A 22,681-nucleotide genomic window follows, 5' to 3' on the forward strand; every position below is an offset into this window, starting at 1 on the left:
GAATAGAAATATTACAAGCCATGCACTGATCAGGGATAGTAGGAGTAAAATTAAAGGTTAATGTGAAATAACTTCGTATGTTTATGAGGAAAGTGCGAACAAAACCAGCTTATTTGGGTTCATGTTTTTGGACACGCGGGGAAAAAAATGCTATTTAAATGGTAAACCCCAGGTATACCCGACTGGTGGATGGCAGATCATTTTTTAGCATACAGTCTCTGAAAAAACAAGAAGTTATGGTATTTTCAGTGTAGTTCTGGTAGACAGTAAAACATTTTCTGGTAGACTTGAGGGCCAAAAATAACTTTGGGTATAATGATCAGAAGTTGACTTGTGAACTGTGGAGATGAACAGAAAGTCTATGAGGTCTGTGCTCTACTTCGGTTTCGGGGTTTTTTTATAAATCTGATGTAATTGTATTTCAAAAGGGGAAAGTCTTCAGAAACTGAGAACAGAAAGTCTTAGAAAACTTCTGCCTGGAACTGGTTTGTAAACAAAAGGTGAAAGATACACAAGAAAGGCTTTAAATATAACCATGCGAACTCAGAAAGGAAATTAAGAGTAAGTGTGAAGCGTGTGAGAGGAAGAAGGCAGGAGGAGGAAAGAGGGCTGTTCGGCAAAAAATAGTTTCAAAGGTCAAACTGTGCAAGTGAGTTAGAGCTCTCTTCTGTGAGCTCCACGTGTAGTAATGGGTGCTTTATTTACCTAGAAAATGCAGAAAGGTGGAATGGTCAAACTGAGCCATGAGGACAGCATAGTTACTGAAGATCAGCATCTTACTACGCTCCATGGCAAAACGATACCTGTCTGAAGTTTTTGGGAAAGAGGACAGTAGAAGTTGGGGAAAAGCACACTGGGTAATGGGAAGGAGCACATGGAAGTGAAAATCACTGTTGTTATGAGAAGGTGACAGCTACACACTGGATGACAAGCCTGCTAACCCTCCTGTTAGGATCCTAGTCTGGACATAGAAGCAGGGTCAGGAGACTCAATTTCCAAATATCACAGCTCAGGCTCACAGTCACATGTGCAGGAGAAGACACAGTCTTAATGACGCTGCAGATGGGCGTACTCCCTTGGCAGTATGGCAGCAGCAGGAGCAAAGATGATCCCCTGATGAAGGAAGGATTCACAGCCAGCAGTAGGATCTCTTTTAGTGGCAGTGTAGAAGGTTTTGATGCCACCCCTGAACACCATGTACAACTCCAATAAGCCATCTCCAAAAACATGAACCTGAGCCTGAAGCAGGTTCAAAAAATGCCTGCTAAAATGGGGGGGCTCAACAGCCTGTTTTATGAGAGAAGGCTAAAAGAGTTTGTCTTGTTTAGCCTAATGAAATTAAAGTAAAATAAATATATAAAGGGGCTAAACACGAGGGTTGGAGAAGATAAAAAATAATATTGATTTAAGATCCATTCAAATAAAATCAAGCTTCAAATCAGAAGTGTGCTGTTATCCATTGGAGGAATGAGCCTTCCAGGAGATTGTAGTTGGAGAAGAAGCCTGAGTGATTTTAAAATGGATGCTAGAAAGTTTATGAGAAGTGTTTCATGACTTGTTTCCTGTGGCAGCACTGGATTGAATTTGATGAGACAGGACAATCCTACCTGTCCTAGATTTTAATGAAAATCTTTCATTGCTTTTAAAAATGTGAAGTGGTGATTGTGTGCATTTTAATTTGATTCCAATTTCCATCTGAAAGCAGCTTGATTTAAAAAAAAAGGAAAAACACCCAAAACTAATCATGTGGTGAATGAAAGGCATCATTCACCATTTTCTAGAAAAATAAAAAGATGTATAAAATTAATAATCTGACTAAAAGCATGTTTAGACAGAGATGTCTGGGGGGGTGTGTCATATCATTTAAGAATAACAGCAAAACTGTTTTCTTTCTGAATTGAGCTGATTGTGACGACCTACTGAGAAAGAGCCTTTCTTTTAGAAGATAAATTTTTGTTCTGGTTTTTTTGATCATCAGTTTAGATGCTTCTGTGACCTTGGTGAAACCAGCCTGACTCTAAAGAACAGAATCCAGGCATATAGTTTTCAAGTTGTAATTCTGATCATTAAACATAAACAATGCAGGTGATTGTTTTGTTTGTTTGTTCTTTAAACCTGTTTAATCTGCAATAATAAATAGTCTAGAAGCAAAACTGGATTTTACAATCATTGGGTTATTTTTCTTCTGCATGTTTTTAATAGCCAGTTTAATATGACCTGATGTGATTTGCATCTGTTTTGGAGAGAGCGTGTATTTCATTTTAATGACTTTATTGGTTAATTTGACAATTGATAGATTAAATCTTGTTAAATAATGTAGGATGAGGATGGACCTACTTTGAGTGTTGATACCAACATTCCTTTTTCAGTATTGGAAAATTAAGTTGATTATTGCCACAAATACTGTTCCAGGATTTTTCCCCCCAAATCTGACAGACCTCTTGGTGATTTCTAAAGAATACAGCAAAAGCTGGAATTAATAGAGCAAAAGCATATGTCCTAAATTTTTACATCAACATATATCTGATTCATAGATTCAGGTCTTAGGCATTGTTTTTTAAATATTTAGTAAACTAACAATGTTAAAGTGTGTGCATTTTTTTTTAATTACTTGACCTGCATTTTTCTAACTAGTGGTATGTGCATTGTAAGGCATAACGCTGGATTTTTCATGGAAAACAAGAATCTTCATACTTGCAGAGCTGAAGTTCACTTTTCACTTAACTAAATTTACTAATCCAGGTGAGTGACTACTACAGTGAATGTGTGCTTTTCAGTAGAACTTCAAACCTTTGTGCTTTTGAACTACAAAAAGTGCAAACAAAATTTTCAGATCAAATCTCCTGTTTGACCTCCAGACAAACCAGCCACCATGTTGCATGCAAATTTTAGGTAAGAAATTCAGACAATCCATCATACAGGACAGTCTACAGATACATTAATCTGATTAGTCTGTATGAGTATCCTGAAAGAATTGTACTCAAAATTAAGTGGAGATGCATCTTTGCTGTAGACAGATGCAGATTTTTTTGTCCTTCTATATCAAGCAACTTCCATATCAAATGTCCAGTTTGTGGTTATGGAGTGGGTTACAAGCCTGTAGTTGTGATTGATATTTTATTGCTATTTATTATTTGTGTTACCCTTTTGACAGGTAGTGTAGAAATACAGTGCAAAAAGAGGGAGTGGATTTTCCTCAACTAAGACAGGACATGGTTATAGAGTCACAGGGAGGATAAGAGAGACAATGAAAGAAATCTTGATTTGTTGGTTTTGTTCTGTTTGGTTTTTTTTAATTTCTGCCCAAATATAATGTTACCTTGCCATGCTGGTTCCAGAACCAATTGTCTTTCTGACGTTTCTGGTTGTACTGCAGGCTGTCAAGCTTAGTGCTTCTGGCTGAATTCCCTCAAAGTCACTAGGAAAGTTCCTTGTCTTTTCTTCTCTCTCCTCTTCTTCCCAGCCTCCCCTGCCAGCACGGACTTTGTTTCCAACTTTGAGGCCAACTTGATTAGGTGTCCCCTGGGATGTCTTTATCCTGATTAACCCAAGTGTGTCTGCAGCATGACCTACAGTGCTCCCGAGCCTGAGAACATGATGCAAAGGTGTCTGCAGCAATTCTGCACAGAGCTGGCATGGAGGAAGCACTGCTTGTGCATTTGGGTTTCACTTGTCGTGTGCTTATAGGTCATAGGCTGTGATCATCAATACAGGAAAGCCCTTAACAACTACCTGAGAAATACACAGAATGTTTAGAATTCAAAGGACTTCCAGAGCATTGCCATGCCCTTGACAATTGGTTACTATGTGTAATTATAGCATAACGTAATTATTCCACTAGTCATCTTTATCATTCTGCAGTACTGGAAGTAATAAAGTCTGCTGTGATTCGTTTTTCAGCCAAAAAAGCCGTCTCTGTAAGCATACTACTGAGCAAGAAAAGCTACTGTTGTGGTACAATCAAATAAACAGTGTTTATTCTCCCTGCCCCCCTGCCTCCCTAGAGTTTTACTAATATCTTAAAAGCAGGTGCTTGATTTGATCCTGTCAGTGCTGTTTTGCATCTCTATACAGAAGAAGGGTGGCCCAAGATCAGGAACAGAGGAAGGGATGATGTTAGTTTAGGGATACATTACAAGAAATGGGATAATACAGATTATCACTAGCAATTTCAGTTTATCAGGGTTGCTTTGCAAGGGACTTTTGTCCAACATTGCTAGGCCAATGTATTAACTCATTGATCCATGCCCATGTATTTCTGAATACTTTGTTTTCCTTGTCCCTTTTGCTCTATTGATTTCACTGTACATCCCTGCACTTAATCTAGAACTCAAATGTATGATGGTTTTGTTATCATTTGTGTTGTCATGGTACCTGTGAGCCCCATATGTTTAGGTTGTTTTCTTCCCTGACTCTCCCTCTGTCCCCCACTCTCTTTTGAAAAGAGCAGTTCCAGAGGGGGGCTGTGCTCCCCACTTAGGTGAAGGCTCTGTTTTCCCTCCAACACAAGATGCCTTGTCCGAGGTTTTCAAAGACTGGTCAAGGACTCTTGCCCTCCCTGTATTGCCCCTGCAGGTTGTGGGCTTGCATCATTCAGTACTTCTTGAGAGTCGATTCACGCATTCATCTCCTTTCACAATCATGAGGAAAAACTGAGTAAAGGAGATCCTCGGGTTAGGTAGGGTATATACATCTGTATGTGTTCTTCCCTTTCCCCCTCCTTGTACTGTGACGTACAGCTTCAACACTGTACTAATCGGCATCTGGCTCAGCCTACTACATCCGGTTGTTTCTCCTGATAATGCCAAGCCAGAGGCTGGAGACATCTTCCAAGTGTTAAAAACATGGGCTTGTCTCAGAGCTGACTGGGAGGATGGGTGGCTCTCTTGCTGTTGGTGACAGAGCAAGCTGGCGATGGGAGCCCCAGTTACCCTGGCTGCTTGTCAGGCCAGGAGGGGCCGACGTGGGGAGCTCAGAAACGCAGCTGGAAGGACACCGTGCAGCTGCAAGCCAGGGCAGCGTATAGCTTTCATTGCAGTGTTGTTTTGTTTTGCTTTGGGATGTGGTTGTCCTACAAAGGGGCTGGCCTTTGCCACGGCTTGGCTGGAGGGCTGAGGTACTGACAGAGTGAATCCTGTCTGAAGCAGCTTTTTGACCAAAAGGTTTGGACAGAGAGACTAAGTTATGAAGAACAGGAATGGGTCACTAGTGAATAGGGAGGGGCCACCGTTGGCACCAATGGGTTGCTACTTCCCTCACAATTGGCATTTTAGACTGTCTTTATTTCTGCTTCTGAGCTAGAAATCTGGGAGGGTGGTTAGTGAGTTGAAACATGGGAAATCAAATACTTGAGTATTTGGAATGGCAGAGGAAAAAGTGAGAGCTGGGTGGTGCAACAGGATTATCCTCTCAGATCATGAACTTCTGTTCGAGTCACTGGAGATTTTCAAGGTGATGGGGGGTTCATTATTAAATAACTATAGGTGCACTGCTTTTATAGAAAACAAAATTGGATAAAAGAAGTGGGCAGCACATCAGCCTTCTCAGCGATGGGCTGTTCACAATAGAGTGGTTGGCAGTGCTTGCGGGACTCCCATTGAGATGAATGTGGTATGTAAAATTACATATCTGAGGGCATTATTTACTCAAAGCGTATGAGATACTGTGAAAAATTAAATGGAAGATGAACATGGAATGATGCAAATCTCAGTAGCAAATCTGGCTGTAGTGTTTGGGACTCTCTTACTGCCTTCACACTTCCATAGGTATGTCCTCTGCTTTGCCAGCCATAGGACAGTCTGTGCAGCAATGTCTTCTGGCGTATGTTTCTATTGTCTGCTTATTTCCACCCAAATTCTTTATTTATATACATTGTTGCTAATCTTCTATGTCTTCAGAAAGAAGCACCTGAATCCCTTGAAGCATAGTTGTTTGGCCCTCAGGTCTAAGAGGGTCTTTCAAGGATTGTGAAAGTCTCCTGTCCCCCAGACTAGAATCTTTGCAGTGTTGGCCTAACAGCAGCAACAGAACGTGACCGGAATTACTGTGGCCACTTTGCAATGATCTGTAGATAAAGTAACTGTGCTTTGTCAGCTCAAAAAAATTGGAGAAAATGGTATATTTTCCTGAAACAAAGGGAGATCTTGCTTTTAGTTAATCCAGCTCAGCAGGAGGAGGAAGCTTGGTTCAATGTTGCATCACGCAAAGTTGGCTGAGTTCTGGTTGCAGACACTGGTGACGATGGAAGGTGCTGAAGCTATGGCACAAGACAATTTGTATACATTTCAAGATGAGTTACAGAGTGCTAGAAGTTAAGAGAAGATGCAGCTTGAAGTAGAACTTTACATGATGCAAGTGAAAGAAAACCCTCACCCCTGTTTCTCACCTCAGTTTAATTTTTGCAGAAACGCTTTTCTGAGAGTACAAAACAAGAAGTTTGGGGGATGGCAGCCCTATGCAACTACATCAAACATCCTAATGTTGAATAATAACAGCAATCTGTCATACAAACATATCAAAATAATTGGCTGTGCTTCATTGGTAATGTTGATCAGACTGCATGGCAGTACCTTCTGTCACCAAAATGATTTACAGTAAGTGTGCAGATGTTATTTACAGTGCCCTACTAATTCTTCTTGAATGAGGGACTGTATTTCTTCTTTCACATGGTAATCTTAGCTCCTTTTAAAGTGAGCTCTCTTCACTCTCCACCAAATTATTTGGAACAAATAAGTAGTTAATTAAAATGTCTGGTGCTATAGCACTGTTTGAAGTTCCATATTAGCAAAATTTTGGCTGAGCTTGGTAGGAATCAAGGGAAATGCTCCTACTCTCAGAAGAGGTGTGTTACGGTCTTTCACAAAACTTACTGAACACAAAGTTTTTCCTTAATGGTATATTCTTACCTAAGTCTGTGGTAGTTCTTTTCTACTTCCATTCTAACAATCTAGCCAAATCCTTTACTTGCTAAATAATAATTTGTATGAAATGACCACAGTGTTTTTAGGGTTTTTTTCCAGTTAATCCATTAAAAACAATTTTACATTGCAATAGACTGCATTCATGTACCAATTTTAGTGTTAGACTGTCACATTCAAAAAACTATCTGATTGAAAGCTGCGGTTTCAAATTTCGTTTGCATTACATGCACAAAAAAGTTGGAAAGAGTTAAAGTATCTGGGGAATAAAAGTACTGACTTCACATAAAATATCTTGAAGTGTAACAGTGGTTCTTCAGGTTTACATGAAGAAAGTATTAAATAACTGTCTTCTTTCACTTAGTAATAATATAATTTGAGTGGAAAAACAGTTTTTGCTTTAAATCTGCTGCAAAATTATTTCCACTGTGGGTCTCCAATGTGATTCATTCAAATGAAAAAATAAGCGAGTTGCATACTTCCTCTGTTGTGGTATTTTTATTTTTACTTGATACAGCATGTAATTCTAGAGTGTTTAGTGTTTGAATTTCCAAAGGAAGCAAAAGCTTCTATGATGGCTAAAATGGGGATGCAGAATAGATGATGATTGCTACTTTTTTATGCTAACTTATTTTTTTCTGTAAAAATCAAGGTGAAGAAATTAAGTATTTAAAGAATTTTAATATAGGAAAAGCACAGATGTTCATGCATGGCTGTGTCTTCAAAAATTGTGGAGGAGAGGTAGACATTTGCCTTAAGCAGTAGTTTATCCTATTAGGATTATGGCTATGTTACTTGCCTGTATCATGATGGTTCTTGTTGCTATATAGACTACCTCTTGAATGCTTATTCACTTATTTTCCCAGTGCGTGCTAGAAGTATTAATTTATTGCACACTTGCAGGACTGAGATGAAGAGAGACCAGAACTTGCAGGACTGAGATGGAGAGAGGCCAAAATCAAAGCCTAACACCCACAGAAGCTAGGAACCATTTAGTCCCTGAACATGACTATGGGGCTGTACACTGATGGCTTGCGCAGATCATTAAGGTTCCCATGGCAGCATCAGTGGCTGGACCCTTAGTTGATGAATGTTGTCTCGGTGCCTTGATCGCAAGACAATTTCTTTCTGATTCTTTTGGATGTGGATTATAAAACTGAAGACTGGCAAAGAGATAACTAATCTGCAATGAATAGTAAAAGTAGGGCATTGTCTCCAGATGCCATGGGTGGACAACTAATAATTAGGCAGACATGGAATGAAAGGCGTAGGGGGAGTTTTTGCTTGTTTAAGGGAAAACTGTTAAGTGTCTGAATGTACTGGAATCTGTTGACGTTTAGAATATGATCTGCAGCTTGAAAAGTAAAGCCTTTCAACACAAATAGTTTTTGTGGTCCAATTCAGGCACAGGACTGCCATCCCATTATGTAAGGAAAAGCAGAATGAGTTCCTGCAAAAAGGAGAGCAGCTCTAATGCCTTCTGTCAGTAGAGAAAGGCTGCTTTGTATATACCACGGATTTTGCTTGTCCATGGGCTTTACTTTTATGTTTTCTCTCTCTGGATGCTAGGGATTTTGAAACATGAGTTTAAAGAAAGATTGGGAAAGAGAGAGTGTTACTGGGCATAGCATGGACTAGGGATATGTACTTATGTAACTCCTACATGCAAAGGGGGATATGGCTGCATAAAAGAGACTTTGGTAAATATCAGGAGAAACACCTAGCAGGATCTGTTGTGGTGTGGTACAGTTTTTTGCTGGAAAGAAGCAAAACCTCCAAGGCCTGAAAAATCTTTTAATTAAACTGAACACAACACTTGAGAGTGTACTTGAGAAAAACTTTCTCTTTAGAAAGATGGACAGGTTGACTGAAAAGGTTAGTTTAATCTCCGTGTTTTATCATCCAATTAGTGTATTAATTGCCTTCTCACAGCAAATCCAGCCCTGGAAAACATTTAGAAAGTGTTTTCTTTGCAAATGTCCTCATACCTTCAGAGATGTCTGACAAATCTTTAACAGAATGGGTTAAAGGGCAGTCACTAAGGTTCATTGTTGGTTAAAACTGTTTTGCAGGGAGAGGCTTTTGAGTGGTAGAGTAAGGTCTGGCATTGATTTGCTCATAGGGCTGTTACGTGCCTGCTCAGTGCAAACATAATCTGCCTAGCTGTGAACTAGGTCGTCGGGAAACCTACCTAGCTATGAACTAGCTAGTTGGCCTCCCAAGAGCAGTGGCAGTATTTAGATCTGTTCAGACTGTAAAACCCACCAGAGAAGACAGAGGCTTTCAGGTAGAGCCTAGGCTGAGCTTTGTTGCCCACTAAAGCTTGGTTAGGTCCACGCCGGTTTGCAATCACAGCATTGACTGTATGATAGAGGCCTAACCGTTGTCTGCAAACCCAGCTGGAAAAGAGCCAAATATTCTGAAAACTTCAGAATTTGGGGAGTATGTATCTGCATATCTTGCTATCTCCATGTGGATCCACTTCAGAATTACAGCTCAGGCAAGGCTCAGTCAAAATAATCAATATGTGTGGAAGACTTGCATGAGCTAAAAAAAAATTAAAAATATGCACATATAGCCCTGCTGAGCTTCTGATGTCTCTTCTCACAGCTTTTTGAAGCGGTAAGCTTTTTTTAGATCTTTGATCAAAATGCACAAGCAGGTCTTGATATCTTTTTTTCTTTTCCATCTAATAGCAGTAGTTTAAAATAGAAAATGGGTAGAACGAAGGAAAGCAGAAAAGGAGAAGCTTCCAGTTGTGATTATGTGTTAGAATAGGGCATTATAGAAATTTTATATTGTGCCTTACTGCCCTAAGTTTTGGTATCAATGAATGTTAGGTCAGGTTCACACAGCAATCAAGTTAGCCTGTATAACTGATGGGAAGATCAAAGCATAGCAGGATACTCCTGAGCCCTATGCTTTGTCTAGGCAGCAGTCAATGAAATGGCTTGTTTTGCATCCTTGCATGTTCCAGATACTGTTAGGCCAGTCTGCCCTCGAGTATGCACCCAGCTCCTTTTGACACTTGCACACTTCATATTTTAGTGCAATATGTAACTCTGTGTCCTGGTTTAACCCCAGCCAACAACTAAGCACCACGCAGCCGCTCACTCACTGCCCCCCATCCAGTGGGATGGGGGAGAAAATTGGGAAAAGAAGTAAAACTCGTGGGTTGAGATAAGAATGGTTTAATAGAACAGAAAAGAAGAAGCTAATAATGATAATGATAACACTAATAAAATGACAGCAGTAGTACTAAAAGGATTGGAATGTACAAATGATGCGCAGGGCAATTGCTCACCACCCGCTGATCGACACCCAGCTAGTCCTCGAGCGGCGATTCCCCGCCCCCCCACTTCACAGTTCCTAAACTAGATGGGACATCCCATGGTATGGAATACACTGTTGGCCAGTTTGCATCAGGTGCCCTGGTTGTGTCCTGTGCCAACTTCTTGTGCCCCTCCAGCTTTCTCGCTGGCTGGGCATGAGAAACTGAAAAATCCTTGACTTAGTCTAAACACTACTTAGCAACAACAGAAAACATCAGTGTGTTATCAACATTCTTCTCATACTGAACTCAAAACATAGCACTGTACCAGCTACTAGGAAGACAGTTAACTCTATCCCAGCTGAAACCAGGACACTCTGCTTTTTTGCTGCATTTAGTTCCTGCAAACCAGTTACAGCTCTTAGCACAAATGGCTGTGGCTTGCATTTTGAATTACGAATGTGCCCTGTTTCATTGCTTTTTGTCAACAACAGGTGCACGAGGCCAAATTCTGCTCTCAGTGATGTTGGAGAAGATCATGGGATCTGATCTTTCACATAGATGTCTGTTCAGGGTAATTCACTTAAGGCATACACTACAGCATTAATAGATATCAGACTGGGACCCCTGCTTTCTGGAGATGGACATATATCCCTTAAAATACAACCTATCCAGTGGGCTGTGATTGATCACAGCTCACAGGACAGTTAGTGGAGTGGATTCTGAACAGACCCTGTTAGAACAAGAAGATTACTGTACAGTGCATTTTGTAATGTCTGTATCTATTACGCTGTGTTAGCTTGCCTTGCCAGGGACCATACATATCCATAAGGAGAGCTAGAAGTGACACTGGTAGACTTCAGAAATCACTGTCGCTATATAAAGCAAAGGAATATCCTCCTAGGAGAGACCAAGGGTATACCAGTGCAAAATTTCTTATTGCAAAGCTCTGTATTGCTTGCAGAGTCATTGCTGTTAGTTGGCTACACATTATTTATTTTGTTTGATGTAATGTTTGTCACATGTTCAAAGCTTGAAGCATTTAACATATGCAGTGGAAATATTTTCAGTACAGTAAGCTGGATATAATTGAACAGTCCCCTGAGTGGTTGTTTATATATCATGTAGAAAAGCAAGAGGGGGATAAGGATGTACAGCCCAATCGCAAGGTGTTCTCTGTTTCTAAACCTGCAACCTCTGCCTATTGAAAAAGCAGGCCTTGAAGTATACCTGGAAGATAAAACTGGTTTCCAGCTTACCAAGTAATCAAGCGCTCTCAGACCTAAACAATGGATGTTTGTTCAGCAACCTCACATTTCAATTCAGAGTAATTGAAGCCCTCCACAAATCAAAAATGCAGCAACTGTGTGAATATGATGTGTGACCTTTTATTATTCAAGAATCTACCTCAGTTATGCGGAAATATAGCAAATATCCTGAATTTCACTTGGAAATGTGTTCGTACTCAGTGGAACACTTGCCAGTGATGAAGTCAGAACTGCTCTGCTGGGCAGTGGTTTAATTTTCCTGAGCTTTCCCTTATGTCTGTCAAAATGTCAGCATGTCAATTACTTGTGTTCATTGCTCCCAGATGGTTTGGTGATCTGTGATGGAAAAGAATTGTAAAGCTGCTTGGTGGTTGTTGCTGCTGTTGTTGTTGTTAATAATAATAATAATAATAATAATAATAATAATACTTTCAGTGCTGTTAGCTTTGCAATATCACTTGTTGAAATACAGAACAATTTAATTTTCTTTTGAATTTGGGAAATCTGTTTCCACTGGTCTACATGATGATTAGGCATTTGCAAAATCTAGTCAGTCTTTATAATTCTCGGACCCATAAAGTTCAGTCCAGTACACAACACTATAGCTAAATAAATAGCAACCTGCCCTTTGACTCTGGCACCCTTTAAAAAGTTGGTACTTCTGACATGAGAATCTGTTGAAGCATGGGATAGGAACTTTCCTCCAATTACTTCCCAAAAGCAACATCTCTTTTATGTATTAATCTTCTGCCTGTAGTTAACGTGGAGTATGTATGGTTAACAACAAATATTAACTTCACTCTGCATTACTGTTTCCAGTATCCTATAAATATACAAGCAGGATGTAGACCAGGTGTAGCAGTGCTGGGAGATACCCAGTTTTCAGCAATGCAAACCTGCTGCCTTTCTCAGGCACCAGCACATACTGGAAATATTATATAATCCTCCTGTCCCAGATGATCTGCCTAGAGAAAGCAAAGGAAACATCCGTAAATTTAAAGTGGCCATTCCCTTCATAGAGAAGGAGAAATATGACTGGAAAGAAAGTTGCAAAACTGAAGGAGGAAGAGGGACCAGGCATATCATTTACAATGCTGAACACAGAAGCTGACCTGAATTGGTCTAAGGATACATATAGTCTAGTATTCTCCTTTTGATCCATATGAAATTATTCTGAAACGATGGGGTATTCTAGACAATGAATAAACTCCCCCTACAGAAAGTTTCTTCTATTCCTTGTGACATACAGCTCTTACACTGAGGCTGAGAGGTTTTAGAAACTGTCAGACAGAACAATAACAAGGGGAAGAAAAAAAAAAAGAGTATTATCTAGTCACATCAAACTAAAGGCAGCCAGCTGTTCTTAAGAAAACTAACAACCAGTGGGAAGTAATCAGTGACTTTCCTGAAGGATCAGTCTTGGGACTAAACTTGCTATTTTCATTAATACCCCAATACCAAAAAGAAAAATGAGGTACTGAATTGTACTGATAGCGCAAATCTTGGAGTTTTATCCACAATAGGAGGATATTTCTCTTTTCAGTTTGCTGTCTTTAGGTAATCAAAATCTTCGAATACCTTTGTGCTCATCTTGTACATTAGACAGAGTTGTGTAAGAAAGTACCTTTTTTTTGTGAGCATAGCACACATTTGGGGCCTGGTCTCAATTAATTGTGTCCAGTAATTGATACCTGAGATGCAGCTCCACTTTCACAATCCAAATTCTTTTCAGATCAATTACATATCTCTGAAACTAAGGACGTACTGGTAGATACTAGCTAAGGAACAAGAATTCTCTCACATAAAGCCTGTCTGAATGAGAGAGAGAGACTAGCTGTACTGGTCATATATATTTAAATAAGCTTACTGATTAGAAATGCCTTGCAAGGAATTTTATACCATTCAGATTAACGTCTCTTTTGCTATTTTCTATGCATTTTTCACAGTCACAGTGCTCTTGGGTCCCTAGGTTGCTGGCAAAGGTTCATATTAAGATAGTGTTTAGGATGGCTAAAATTTCCCAGCCCAAATCCTTGAAAACACCCCAGTATAAGCGTTGCTGTTTTCTTCTTGTTTTTCTTACCTTGAGATGGATCTTAAGAATTGGTAATCAGTATGGAAACTGAAGTTGATTCAAATACAGTGTCTGCTTATTAACTTCAGTTCTTTAACGTGTCCATCATGCTATGTGATAAAAAGCAAAAGGTGTTAACCTGAAGCCCTTTTAATTTAAAAAAAAAAAAAAAAAAAAAAACAGAAAAAACCTGAAACAAAACCCTCTTTTTTTACTGCACATAAAGTATTGTGGGATTTGAAATGCAGATAGCCTCTCTCATTCCCTCCCACCTGATAAAAGCTACCTCAAATGGTTGAATTGCAAGGAATACTGCATGCCCTATTTCTTCAGCTTTGTGGGTCATAGGATATGTGGTTGGGGCAGCTTTTCTGTTTCCTGCTTGATTTCAGGAGAGTGCTTGACTCTTACTTGCATTGTCATCGGTGCGAGTGCCAAAGATAGTATTAGTTTTAATATGTGTTTAAGTGTAGTTACAGCATTTTAGAAATTATACAGTTCAAAGTGCATCCAGGTCAGCAAAAAAGACTCTCATTGACATGACTGGGTAGTGGCTCGTGCTGACTACAATCAGTGGCATGTGCTTCCCTTCTGTCAGAGACGTGCTATTCCAGCACTCTCGTTTCCCTTACACAAGCTACCTCGTATCTTCATATATAAATGCACACAGACAGAATAGCAATTCCTGTTTCCAGGTTACCTTCCAAGAAAAGCAAGGTACTGTAATCAGTCCTATCAGTAGGTTAGGATCCAAAGGGCCTAATCAGCTTAGTAGACAAAAGCTTTTCACAGTACTGATTACAGAGGGAGCCTGACCATCAATTAAAACTCCTCTCTCTGAACCTTTGTTTTTCAGAGAAGGAAGGGCACATAAGGGAAATTTCAGAGAAGATCCAAAAATAGCAGGTGGCTGTCACTGCTGTGCTGTGCTCAGTTTTAATCATCAGCTTGGAGAAATAACATGTCTGGGTTGCACAGGGATGTACAAATGTACATCTATTGTTTAAATGCCAGAAATGGTATGGAGAGATGCGGGTTGTGTATATGAGACTGCAGCTCCTGACAGACCTTTCTACCTCAATTTTCTCACGCGAAGCTCTTACCTTTCCACTTGGTTATTTAAAAGTTTTAAAAGACATTAGTGATCTTCTGGTAAAGGTGTTGCAAGGACACATATTTTATTGCACTTTTTGACCTGTAGGTGAGTATTTAAGATGTTTGCTTTCATTCAACAAACTTAATAAAATGAGAAGAATTTGCACCAGTACAGATAAATACTGGGAATTTATCCAGCAAATGGAATGTTAACTGTGCTGTTTGGTTTTTGTTTGTTTCTTTTAAATTTGTGAGTGTTTTTTCCTTGGGTTTTGTTTCTTAGATTTAGAAACATTTGGTTTTCTGCTTTTCAGTTTGTTATAGGTGGCAAAGGCGGCATGTTGGCTTTCTATAGTATTGGTCAAATACCAACCAAACAGACTTGTATTTTGTTCATTTTAAGTAATTGCCATGATTTCATGAACAATAGACTTTTCTTTTGAAAGGGGGCAACCTAATTAATGCAGAAGAACGCTTTCATTGCTGCTATCTCAACTTCAAATATATTGTATAAAAAAGCTATCCTCCACCAGAAGCCACATGCTGCCTCATTAAAAACAAAACCAGGAAACGTTTTATTTACTTTGAAAAAGACTCTATCAAAATAGAAATAGGGGAAGGGAGGAGAGGCTGCAGCTGTTGCAGTCAAAGTTTCAACTACAGAGGTCTTTTTTTTTAACGCTTGTCAAATTTGACAAGTTCATGTAGCTTTTGGTTTGCGCAGGTGTGCATATGTTTACATATATTTACTGGTTTTGTTTCATGCCACCAGGTAGTATGCCACCAGTTTAATTGTTTAATAAATCAAGTGGTGTTATGTAAGGTTAGAAGTGATGGTCAAAACTGAACATTCTTGGTTTGTTTTTCACTAATAGGGCTTTCACTTGAGTGTGGATTTCAGTTATTTGGCTTCTAGTGCATATGCTTCAACATGATTAATAAATTCTTTTAGTTAATCTGAATGGCAGCACCACTTAATGTGCAATTGGACGAGTCAAAACATCATCCACCCCAGAACTGAGGGCCAAGCAATCTGTACAGTATTAGCTTTGCGCTGATGCCAAGCAGTCAGCCAAATTTGAGTCCAAAAACTGAAAAAAAATGCATTTCACTTAATTACGTATTTTGGGCTATTTAAATATCCAAAATCATTTCACCAATTGCACATATTTGTTTTGTTCTCTACTACAAAAATCAAAAGGCAATTCATGCAATTAAGCTGATCAAAAGAGAAGCTGTTCCAATACTTGTTGTTCAACAGTATTTGAAACTCCCAAAAGAAATCAGTGAACTTAACTGCTTTGCTTTCCATACTTGCATCCTACTCCCAAAATGCAAAAGGATTCAATTCACTAATTTTCTGCCAGTTTGTAATTCATAGACATAAAACAGCTCTGTCGTTTTGGTGCCATCTTACTACATCAGTCTCTAGTAACTTACAGCCTGTAGGAAATCTATGCAGCTTTTATGCCTATCAGTAGCTCAAGCTAGATATTCTTGTTCTGTCTTTCTCCAGTCCTGTCTCTTTAAATGTTTTCAGAAACCTCATGTGACATTCTAGCCTGCTCCATATTTATCCCATGCTAGACTTGATTTCCACTCTGAGAGAGTTGGTTTGGATCATCTGTGAAATACTGAGCCAACAATAAAGATGACCACTGTCTGGGTGACTGCCATCTCTGCAAGAAATGTTTCCCAAACTAGGGTTTTTTTTATTTCCGATACTGATTGAATGCTCTGCTCTCACAACACCACCTTCCTACTATAGGCAAGGTGGTAGAGCATAATCTGTTGTCTGTCATCTGTTAAACTTGTTTTATTATGCATCAGCATGTTTATCTTCTTTGCTAGGCCTGGTCCAAGACCCGCAGTGAGACCTTGTGGTCCCTTTCTATTCATTGTCTAGAGCAGCACTTTCCTTGGATCCGTGTATGCTTTTTCCTACAGTTGTTTATCAGTATCAAATGCATTGAGTCCAATTCAGAGTGTAAATACTTGTTTGCTTATTTGGTTATGAAAATGTTTGGGGATTCAAAACATTCAAGTGACTGCAGCTAGTATATGAAGAACATGGAGGTTTGGGGTTATTCTTCGAGTGGGCAAAAGTGGAAGAGGATACCAGAGGGGCGAAATGACTGAAATTCCCTGGGCCAGAAATTTACATTAAAAAGAAGAGAGAACTAGGAACCCTCTACCTCCTTGCTGCTAATTGACCTCTTCAGGCTCTTTGAGGTGGAAATATTCCATGCCAGTTGTAGTGCAAGTAAGGAAAATGTATGTTAGGGAAGTCTAAGAGCACATGATGCATGAGAAAAGGCTGAGGGAAACTGGTTTGTTCAGCCTCCAGAAGAAAAGGTGAATGGGAGATCATATTGCTGTCTTCAACTTCCTAATGGGAGGGCAGAGAAGAGACAGAACCAGACTCTTCTTTAAGGTAAGCAGGGGTAGGAAAAGAAACAACAACCACAATTTGCAATACAGGAGATCCCAGTTTGACACTGGGAAAGAAAATTTCACACAAGAGTGGTCAAGCACTGGAAGAGGTTGCCCAGAGAAGTTGTGGAGTCTTCATCCTGGGAGATACTCAACCTAGACTGGAAAGGGCCTTGAGCAACCTGAGCAAATCTAACCTACTTGGAGCAAGAGGTTGGACCAGATGACTTTGAAATGTCCTTTCCAACTGAAATAGTTATGTGTACCTATAGCTCTTACTCAGTTGGTCTGTGAGGTTTTGGGATTGTTTGGGTGCATTACTGTTTGGGCAGGTGAGAGGGCAGCTGAGGTCTAGGGGAAGGAGAATGTTTAGAAATACCATTTAATTTATATAGGTTCCCTAAACTTTATTTGTCTGTCCTGTGGTTTTGAGAGGCTCTGTAAGCTGTCTTCCTTCTCTTTTAACTTGAGGATATATGGTTGTCCTGTGTCTGCCATTAACACTATACATAAGTGCATCTGTGTTGAGATTGATACCTCAAAATTGAGCCTCAGTACAACAGGAGTCGTTAGAAGACTGAACTGGATGTCACTGGTGCACTCAGTGAGCACAGCCAGACACAGGCTTCAAAAGATAGACTCAAATGGCTTGCTGTAGGAGGGTCTTGGAGATAGAGTACAAATTAGGATATTTTATGCATTCTGTCCTAATTATATTCTCATGCCTAGAAAGATTAGAGAAAGAACAAACATGACTTTCTTTTAATAAGAGATTAATAAGGACATGGGGGAATGGACACCTGCACACTGCTATCTTCAAAAACACATACTGTGATGCATAGTATTTCTAAAAATGGGAGAAATGCTGAGATGTTCAGATTGACATTTCAGTGCCTGTCTGATTTCAGTGTCTGTCTGAAATATAGGGTTCAATAATCCTATTACATTTGTCTGGCACACTCCTCCTTCTTTAACAATGTGCCTCCCGTAACTGCTATAATAAGGCAGAACAGCCAAAGCCTAATTCTGTGTGCCTCATCCTATCATTCAGCAAAGTTACATCGTCATCAGATGCAATCTATTGTTTTCTTTCCTGCTGTGTGGTATTGATTTTTCTAACCTTTCCTAATGTTAAATTTGTTTGGCTTTTTAACTTTCTTACCAAAGGTTAATGTTATTAAGTTGAGCAGGTATCTATAAAAATAAAAGTGTTATTGCCTATCTTGCAATTGTTATACTGTCATTAAACCCTGGCTGCATCGGAAAGCTCTGTCTTCAAGGTTTTTCTCATTCGGGAATAATATGGTGAAGGTTAACAAGAGCAGCATTTGAATTGTTGTCCAATTCTGTGGTATAAAATATTGGATTTGATATGTCAGAAGCAACAGATTTATCTAAAACTCTCTTACCGTCAGTGAACATGAACTGCACAGATATTAATTCCAGCGAGGCTGTAAAGAGGATGCAGGAAGATGTGAGTCCTGCTGCCTGTCCACTTCCCCAGTACAGTCTAACCATGCCAGTCTCTTTGCCATTGTGTCAAAAGGAGCAGTTCTGAATCTCTGCCAATTCCAGAATTGGTTATCTGCTTGATGTGGAAAGAGAATGAGAAATCACAGTTTAATTTGAAGGAAGTGGTGGCTTTAATGGTGGCACTCTGTCAAAAATTTTCAGTATGATCTACAGCAGTACTTGCATGAAGTGTCAAAGGTGCAGACAGTGAGTAAACAGTTTCAGGATACCACTGTTAAGCCAAGTTTCATTTTTAGTTACTGCTGCCACAGTACCCTCTTGGTATCAATATCACGGGTACAGTGACCTGCCTTTAATGAATTGTGCGTTTGACATCCTGTTTACACATTTAGATTGCATCTCTGTGACATGTATTTGAGGCCTTTTATTCTGAATATGGGCAAAAGACAGTAGCAGGTCTGAACGTAGGATGTCTATGTGTGGTGCATCACAGCTTTCTTCTGGAGCTGTGGTAGATGACCTACAGTGCTCTCCAGCCACCATGCTGATGTTATCTTGCCTTGGTGGTACCTTGTAGTTGCTCCAAAATATTTTTCTTATCAAAGAACATCCTGAGAAGCTAGGCAAGAACTAACCTCAAGTGAAATGTTTTTAATAGTAGAAAGCACAAAATAATAAAATAATTAGAGCTGTTGTAGATCATCACTTAAAAAAAGAAAAAAACAGACAATTTGGTCTTCCCTGGGTGGAAAGCAGAATTGCAGCCTACCTGCAGCTGCCAAAACCTGACTGTCCAAGGAGGAGATCAGGCTTGTTAGTGACTGCAGGAAGGAGTATTTCAAAGTGCTGGAGGAGAGCGGGGTTTAAATCTTTTATTTATAAATTGGTACCTATAAACCACTTACTTCTGCCAGCGCTGTGAAGCCAAGGAATGGCCCTGGCAAAAGATAAAAGACCTTCCTTCTCTACTGCTAATTTAAGAACTGGTAACTCGGGTTCTGTCTCTTCCCCCATGCTCAGCAGTACCTGTCCCTGCCATTGATTTAGTCTTCATCTGTCACGTTCTCGTGCTGTTCAAAGGCTGATCGTGAAAGACTGGGGAGGTTCTGTCTGTTCACAGTTCCTCACAGCTTGGTCTCTCTTGCCACTATCAATGCTGATAACGAGACTGTCTGAGAGCACCCCGTTCTTAGTGAATGAGACATCTTTTCATTTAGAGTGGTTTTGATTAACAAATTACCTTCAGTAATTTTCAGATCCAACTGTGAGCTCTCTTGGTGGGCCTGAACATCCCTATACCTTTCTTGGGCTCCCTTGGTGTCTCTGTCTGGCGTTGCACAACTCACATGTTCATTACAGACTCCAGATGGCTTGCGTCCCTTCTCCCCCCTGCCAATTTTATGTTTCGGCCTTTCCTGGTGAAGAGTGGAGACATGGCAGCTCTTCAAATTATATGATGCTTAGCACTGAGTCCAGGCTCCAGCTGCATTTTCCCTAGCCTCTTCGTGGTGGCAGCAGCATTACTTCACCTCACTGGGCCTGTTATTACGACTTGAAAAGGTATTTAGAGCAATAATAGGTATCAGAAAGGCTACAGCTTTTGACCAGGTTTCCTTTCAGAAGTTTTTGAGGGGGGAAGAGAAGATGTATAATAAAAAGCATGCCATTATCTCCTCCCTTATCTCTTCCACTTCATCCAAATCCCCTACTGCATGATGGGTTGGTTTGGTTTTATATGCATTCTGGCTGTGCGGGGAAGCATTTTGCTGATAATGTATGTCTTCCTATTGGATGCTCATTATTTTGTTGGCTGCAGTCCACTAAACTCCATCCATGCACGCTGATCTGGGAAATTTTGTCTTCTGTGCCTTTATTTTTACCACTAAGGTAGAAGCAACTTTAACGTTTGGGGTTTTTTTCTGCTGTGCTTTATACACACAGGCACACGTACAAAGATTCTGTAGTCTGTATACTTTTCTCTTATCAGTTGTTATTGTGTATAGCAGAAACATAAAATCTGTCAGATAAAGACAAAGCTAGGTGGCTTTTAAGGGGACCTTGAAGTGGTAGGAGAGGGAACCTCTAAATCCATTGTGTATTGTTCTTATTTTAATTTATGCTGCTGTATTGGGTATTTTGTAGCCTTGAAACCTCTTTGAATAGTGACTTTATGTGGTAGATATACTCCACTTTTCCTTACTTAGCTTTTTATCAGAGGCTTAGGAATTGCTTTAGCTCTCAATTAAGAAATCTGAACCCATGCTCTTCTCCACTTTAACATGCTCTCATCCATATTACCCCACTGCAAGGAAACTGTTGTATCACTGCAAATTAACTTGTGCTGTGCGCTGGTGCCCGGAAGCTTGAACACTTTTGTATGCTTACATTTATACACATTTGAATATATGTAACAGAAACGTAGTAACTGTAGCACCAGAGAGGACAGTCATTTTCCTGGAACCTGATTGTGAAAGTTACTGATGACCCAGGGTTAACTATACCAGAACTTGTCAATCCAGCAGAGCATAGTAGAACATGCTTATCTAAACTCACAAATGTACTCGATGGGTTTTGAATATCTACTCCTGTGCCTATCAAACTGCTGTTTCATAATAATTTGTTCCGCTGGGACCTACAGTCTTTGGGCTCTGCAAGAATAATAGTATTTTACTTAATTCTGCATCTCCATGCAGAGTCTTTAAGAGTTCTTGACTGCAGTTAATTTCACCAAAGACAGCATTAGTTCTCAAAATTGAAAGATGACTGACATAATTTTTTTTTCTCTCTGTTTTGCTGCTTCTTCACTAGGGATGTGAGTTAATTGAGACCATGGATCAGGACCTCACAGATTTCACCAAGTGCCTGCAGATACTCCAGAAGAAGATAGAGAAGAACAGCCTCCAGGTAAAGGCAACACATCTTTTGTCTCTGGTTCTTAGTTATTACTCTTCCTCTCAATGTATTTAGTTTATGTTTTAAGTTTGCACTGAAATGAAACAATATTTTCTGTAGCCTTGCCATTCTGCGGTTTTGCCATAATTTACTGCACACCTTGTAAGCATTGATGCTTTTGCTAAAAGGAATTACACAGTGTGTCAATGAACAAGCATTGGCTTTCTTAAAAGGCAGCTTGTATTGATCTCTGTTAATGAACTACCCAAAGTGCAGAAGAGCTGTTGTGGCTGATGTTCAAAGCAAGAGTCCCACTTCGGCATGTAAATATATTTTCAAGTCTTGGCACGCTCAGCCTTGATGTTCATCTCCTTCCTCTCCACTCCCAAAGGTGAGATAGGAGGAGGAATCTTATCCTGCCAATATTACGTATGGTAAGCAATACCTCCTTCTGCAAAAGGTTCCTCTGGAATCAAAGGGAACCTTTGCAGAGCAAGCAGTGCACTAAACTTAAAAGGAGCCATATGGAGTTGTCAGCTGCTCATTTCATTGGAAAGGCAAAGGAGGCAACATTCCCCCTCCCCTTCCACAGTTCAGTTTTGGAGGCCCACTCGTTTCATCTCCCTGAGATGCAACATTAAAATTCCTTGGGAATTTCCAACACGATGAGTCGATGGCAGATGCGCTCTTGGGATTGCTGCCCTTTCCTCCCCATGGAGCAGTCATTCATAAGGGCTGAGCTCTCTCTTCGGCTCTATACGTATGGGTGAAAGGAATTGAGAGGAAACAGCTGCTGCATCCTCTTACCAACAGTGAGGGTAAGAGTCATGTAAGAAAATGAAAACAACAGCACAAGATGTAAGGAGATGTGTAAACCTCCTCTTTTCCCATTTTCGTTGTAGCAGGATAGGAAAGTTGCCTGACTTCCTGAGATCACTGTACTCCAGCAAAGCAGAAAGAGATGGAAATGCCAATACCACTCCCTCTTTCTTCTCTCCTCACTCCAGGCTGATAAATAATTAACCAGGTTTTGCTTAAGCTATTTGGAAATGTCTTGATCTTCTAAAGGAATTATATGTCCATGGGACGTTTCAGAATGCTGTTGTTGCACAACGCCCATCTGCAGTTGTGTCTCCTCTTGCTGCCCTCAATACATACTGTTGTTCATCAGGTTTTTTTCCCCATCAGTGTAGACAGAGATGGGAGGGTTTCTCCGTACACTTCTCTTATCTGTCTGGCTGTGAGCCAGGAAACTTTT

The 22,681-nt window shown here is 40.0% G+C and overlaps 1 protein-coding gene across 6 annotated transcripts in view; it reads left to right on the forward strand.

The window, feature by feature from the left end:
* Positions 1-22,681, forward strand: part of TPK1 (thiamin pyrophosphokinase 1) — a 317,863-nt gene that overhangs the window by 165,089 nt on the left and 130,093 nt on the right. For 5 of the 6 annotated variants that reach the window (XR_011329666.1, XM_069812003.1, XM_069811993.1 and 2 more), the window contains one exon: positions 21,340-21,435. Coding sequence is in view for 5 of the 6 variants with exons in the window: in XM_069812003.1 (XP_069668104.1) it covers positions 21,340-21,435 (96 nt within the window). In the remaining variant the exon portion in view is untranslated. Of the gene's footprint in view, positions 1-16,977; positions 17,060-21,339; positions 21,436-22,681 lie in introns of those variants that run through there. The other variant, XM_069812013.1, reaches the window with a different exon arrangement.

The sequence above is a fragment of the Haliaeetus albicilla genome, chromosome 2 (assembly GCF_947461875.1).
Source record: "Haliaeetus albicilla chromosome 2, bHalAlb1.1, whole genome shotgun sequence".
Classification (NCBI taxonomy): domain Eukaryota; kingdom Metazoa; phylum Chordata; class Aves; order Accipitriformes; family Accipitridae; genus Haliaeetus; species Haliaeetus albicilla.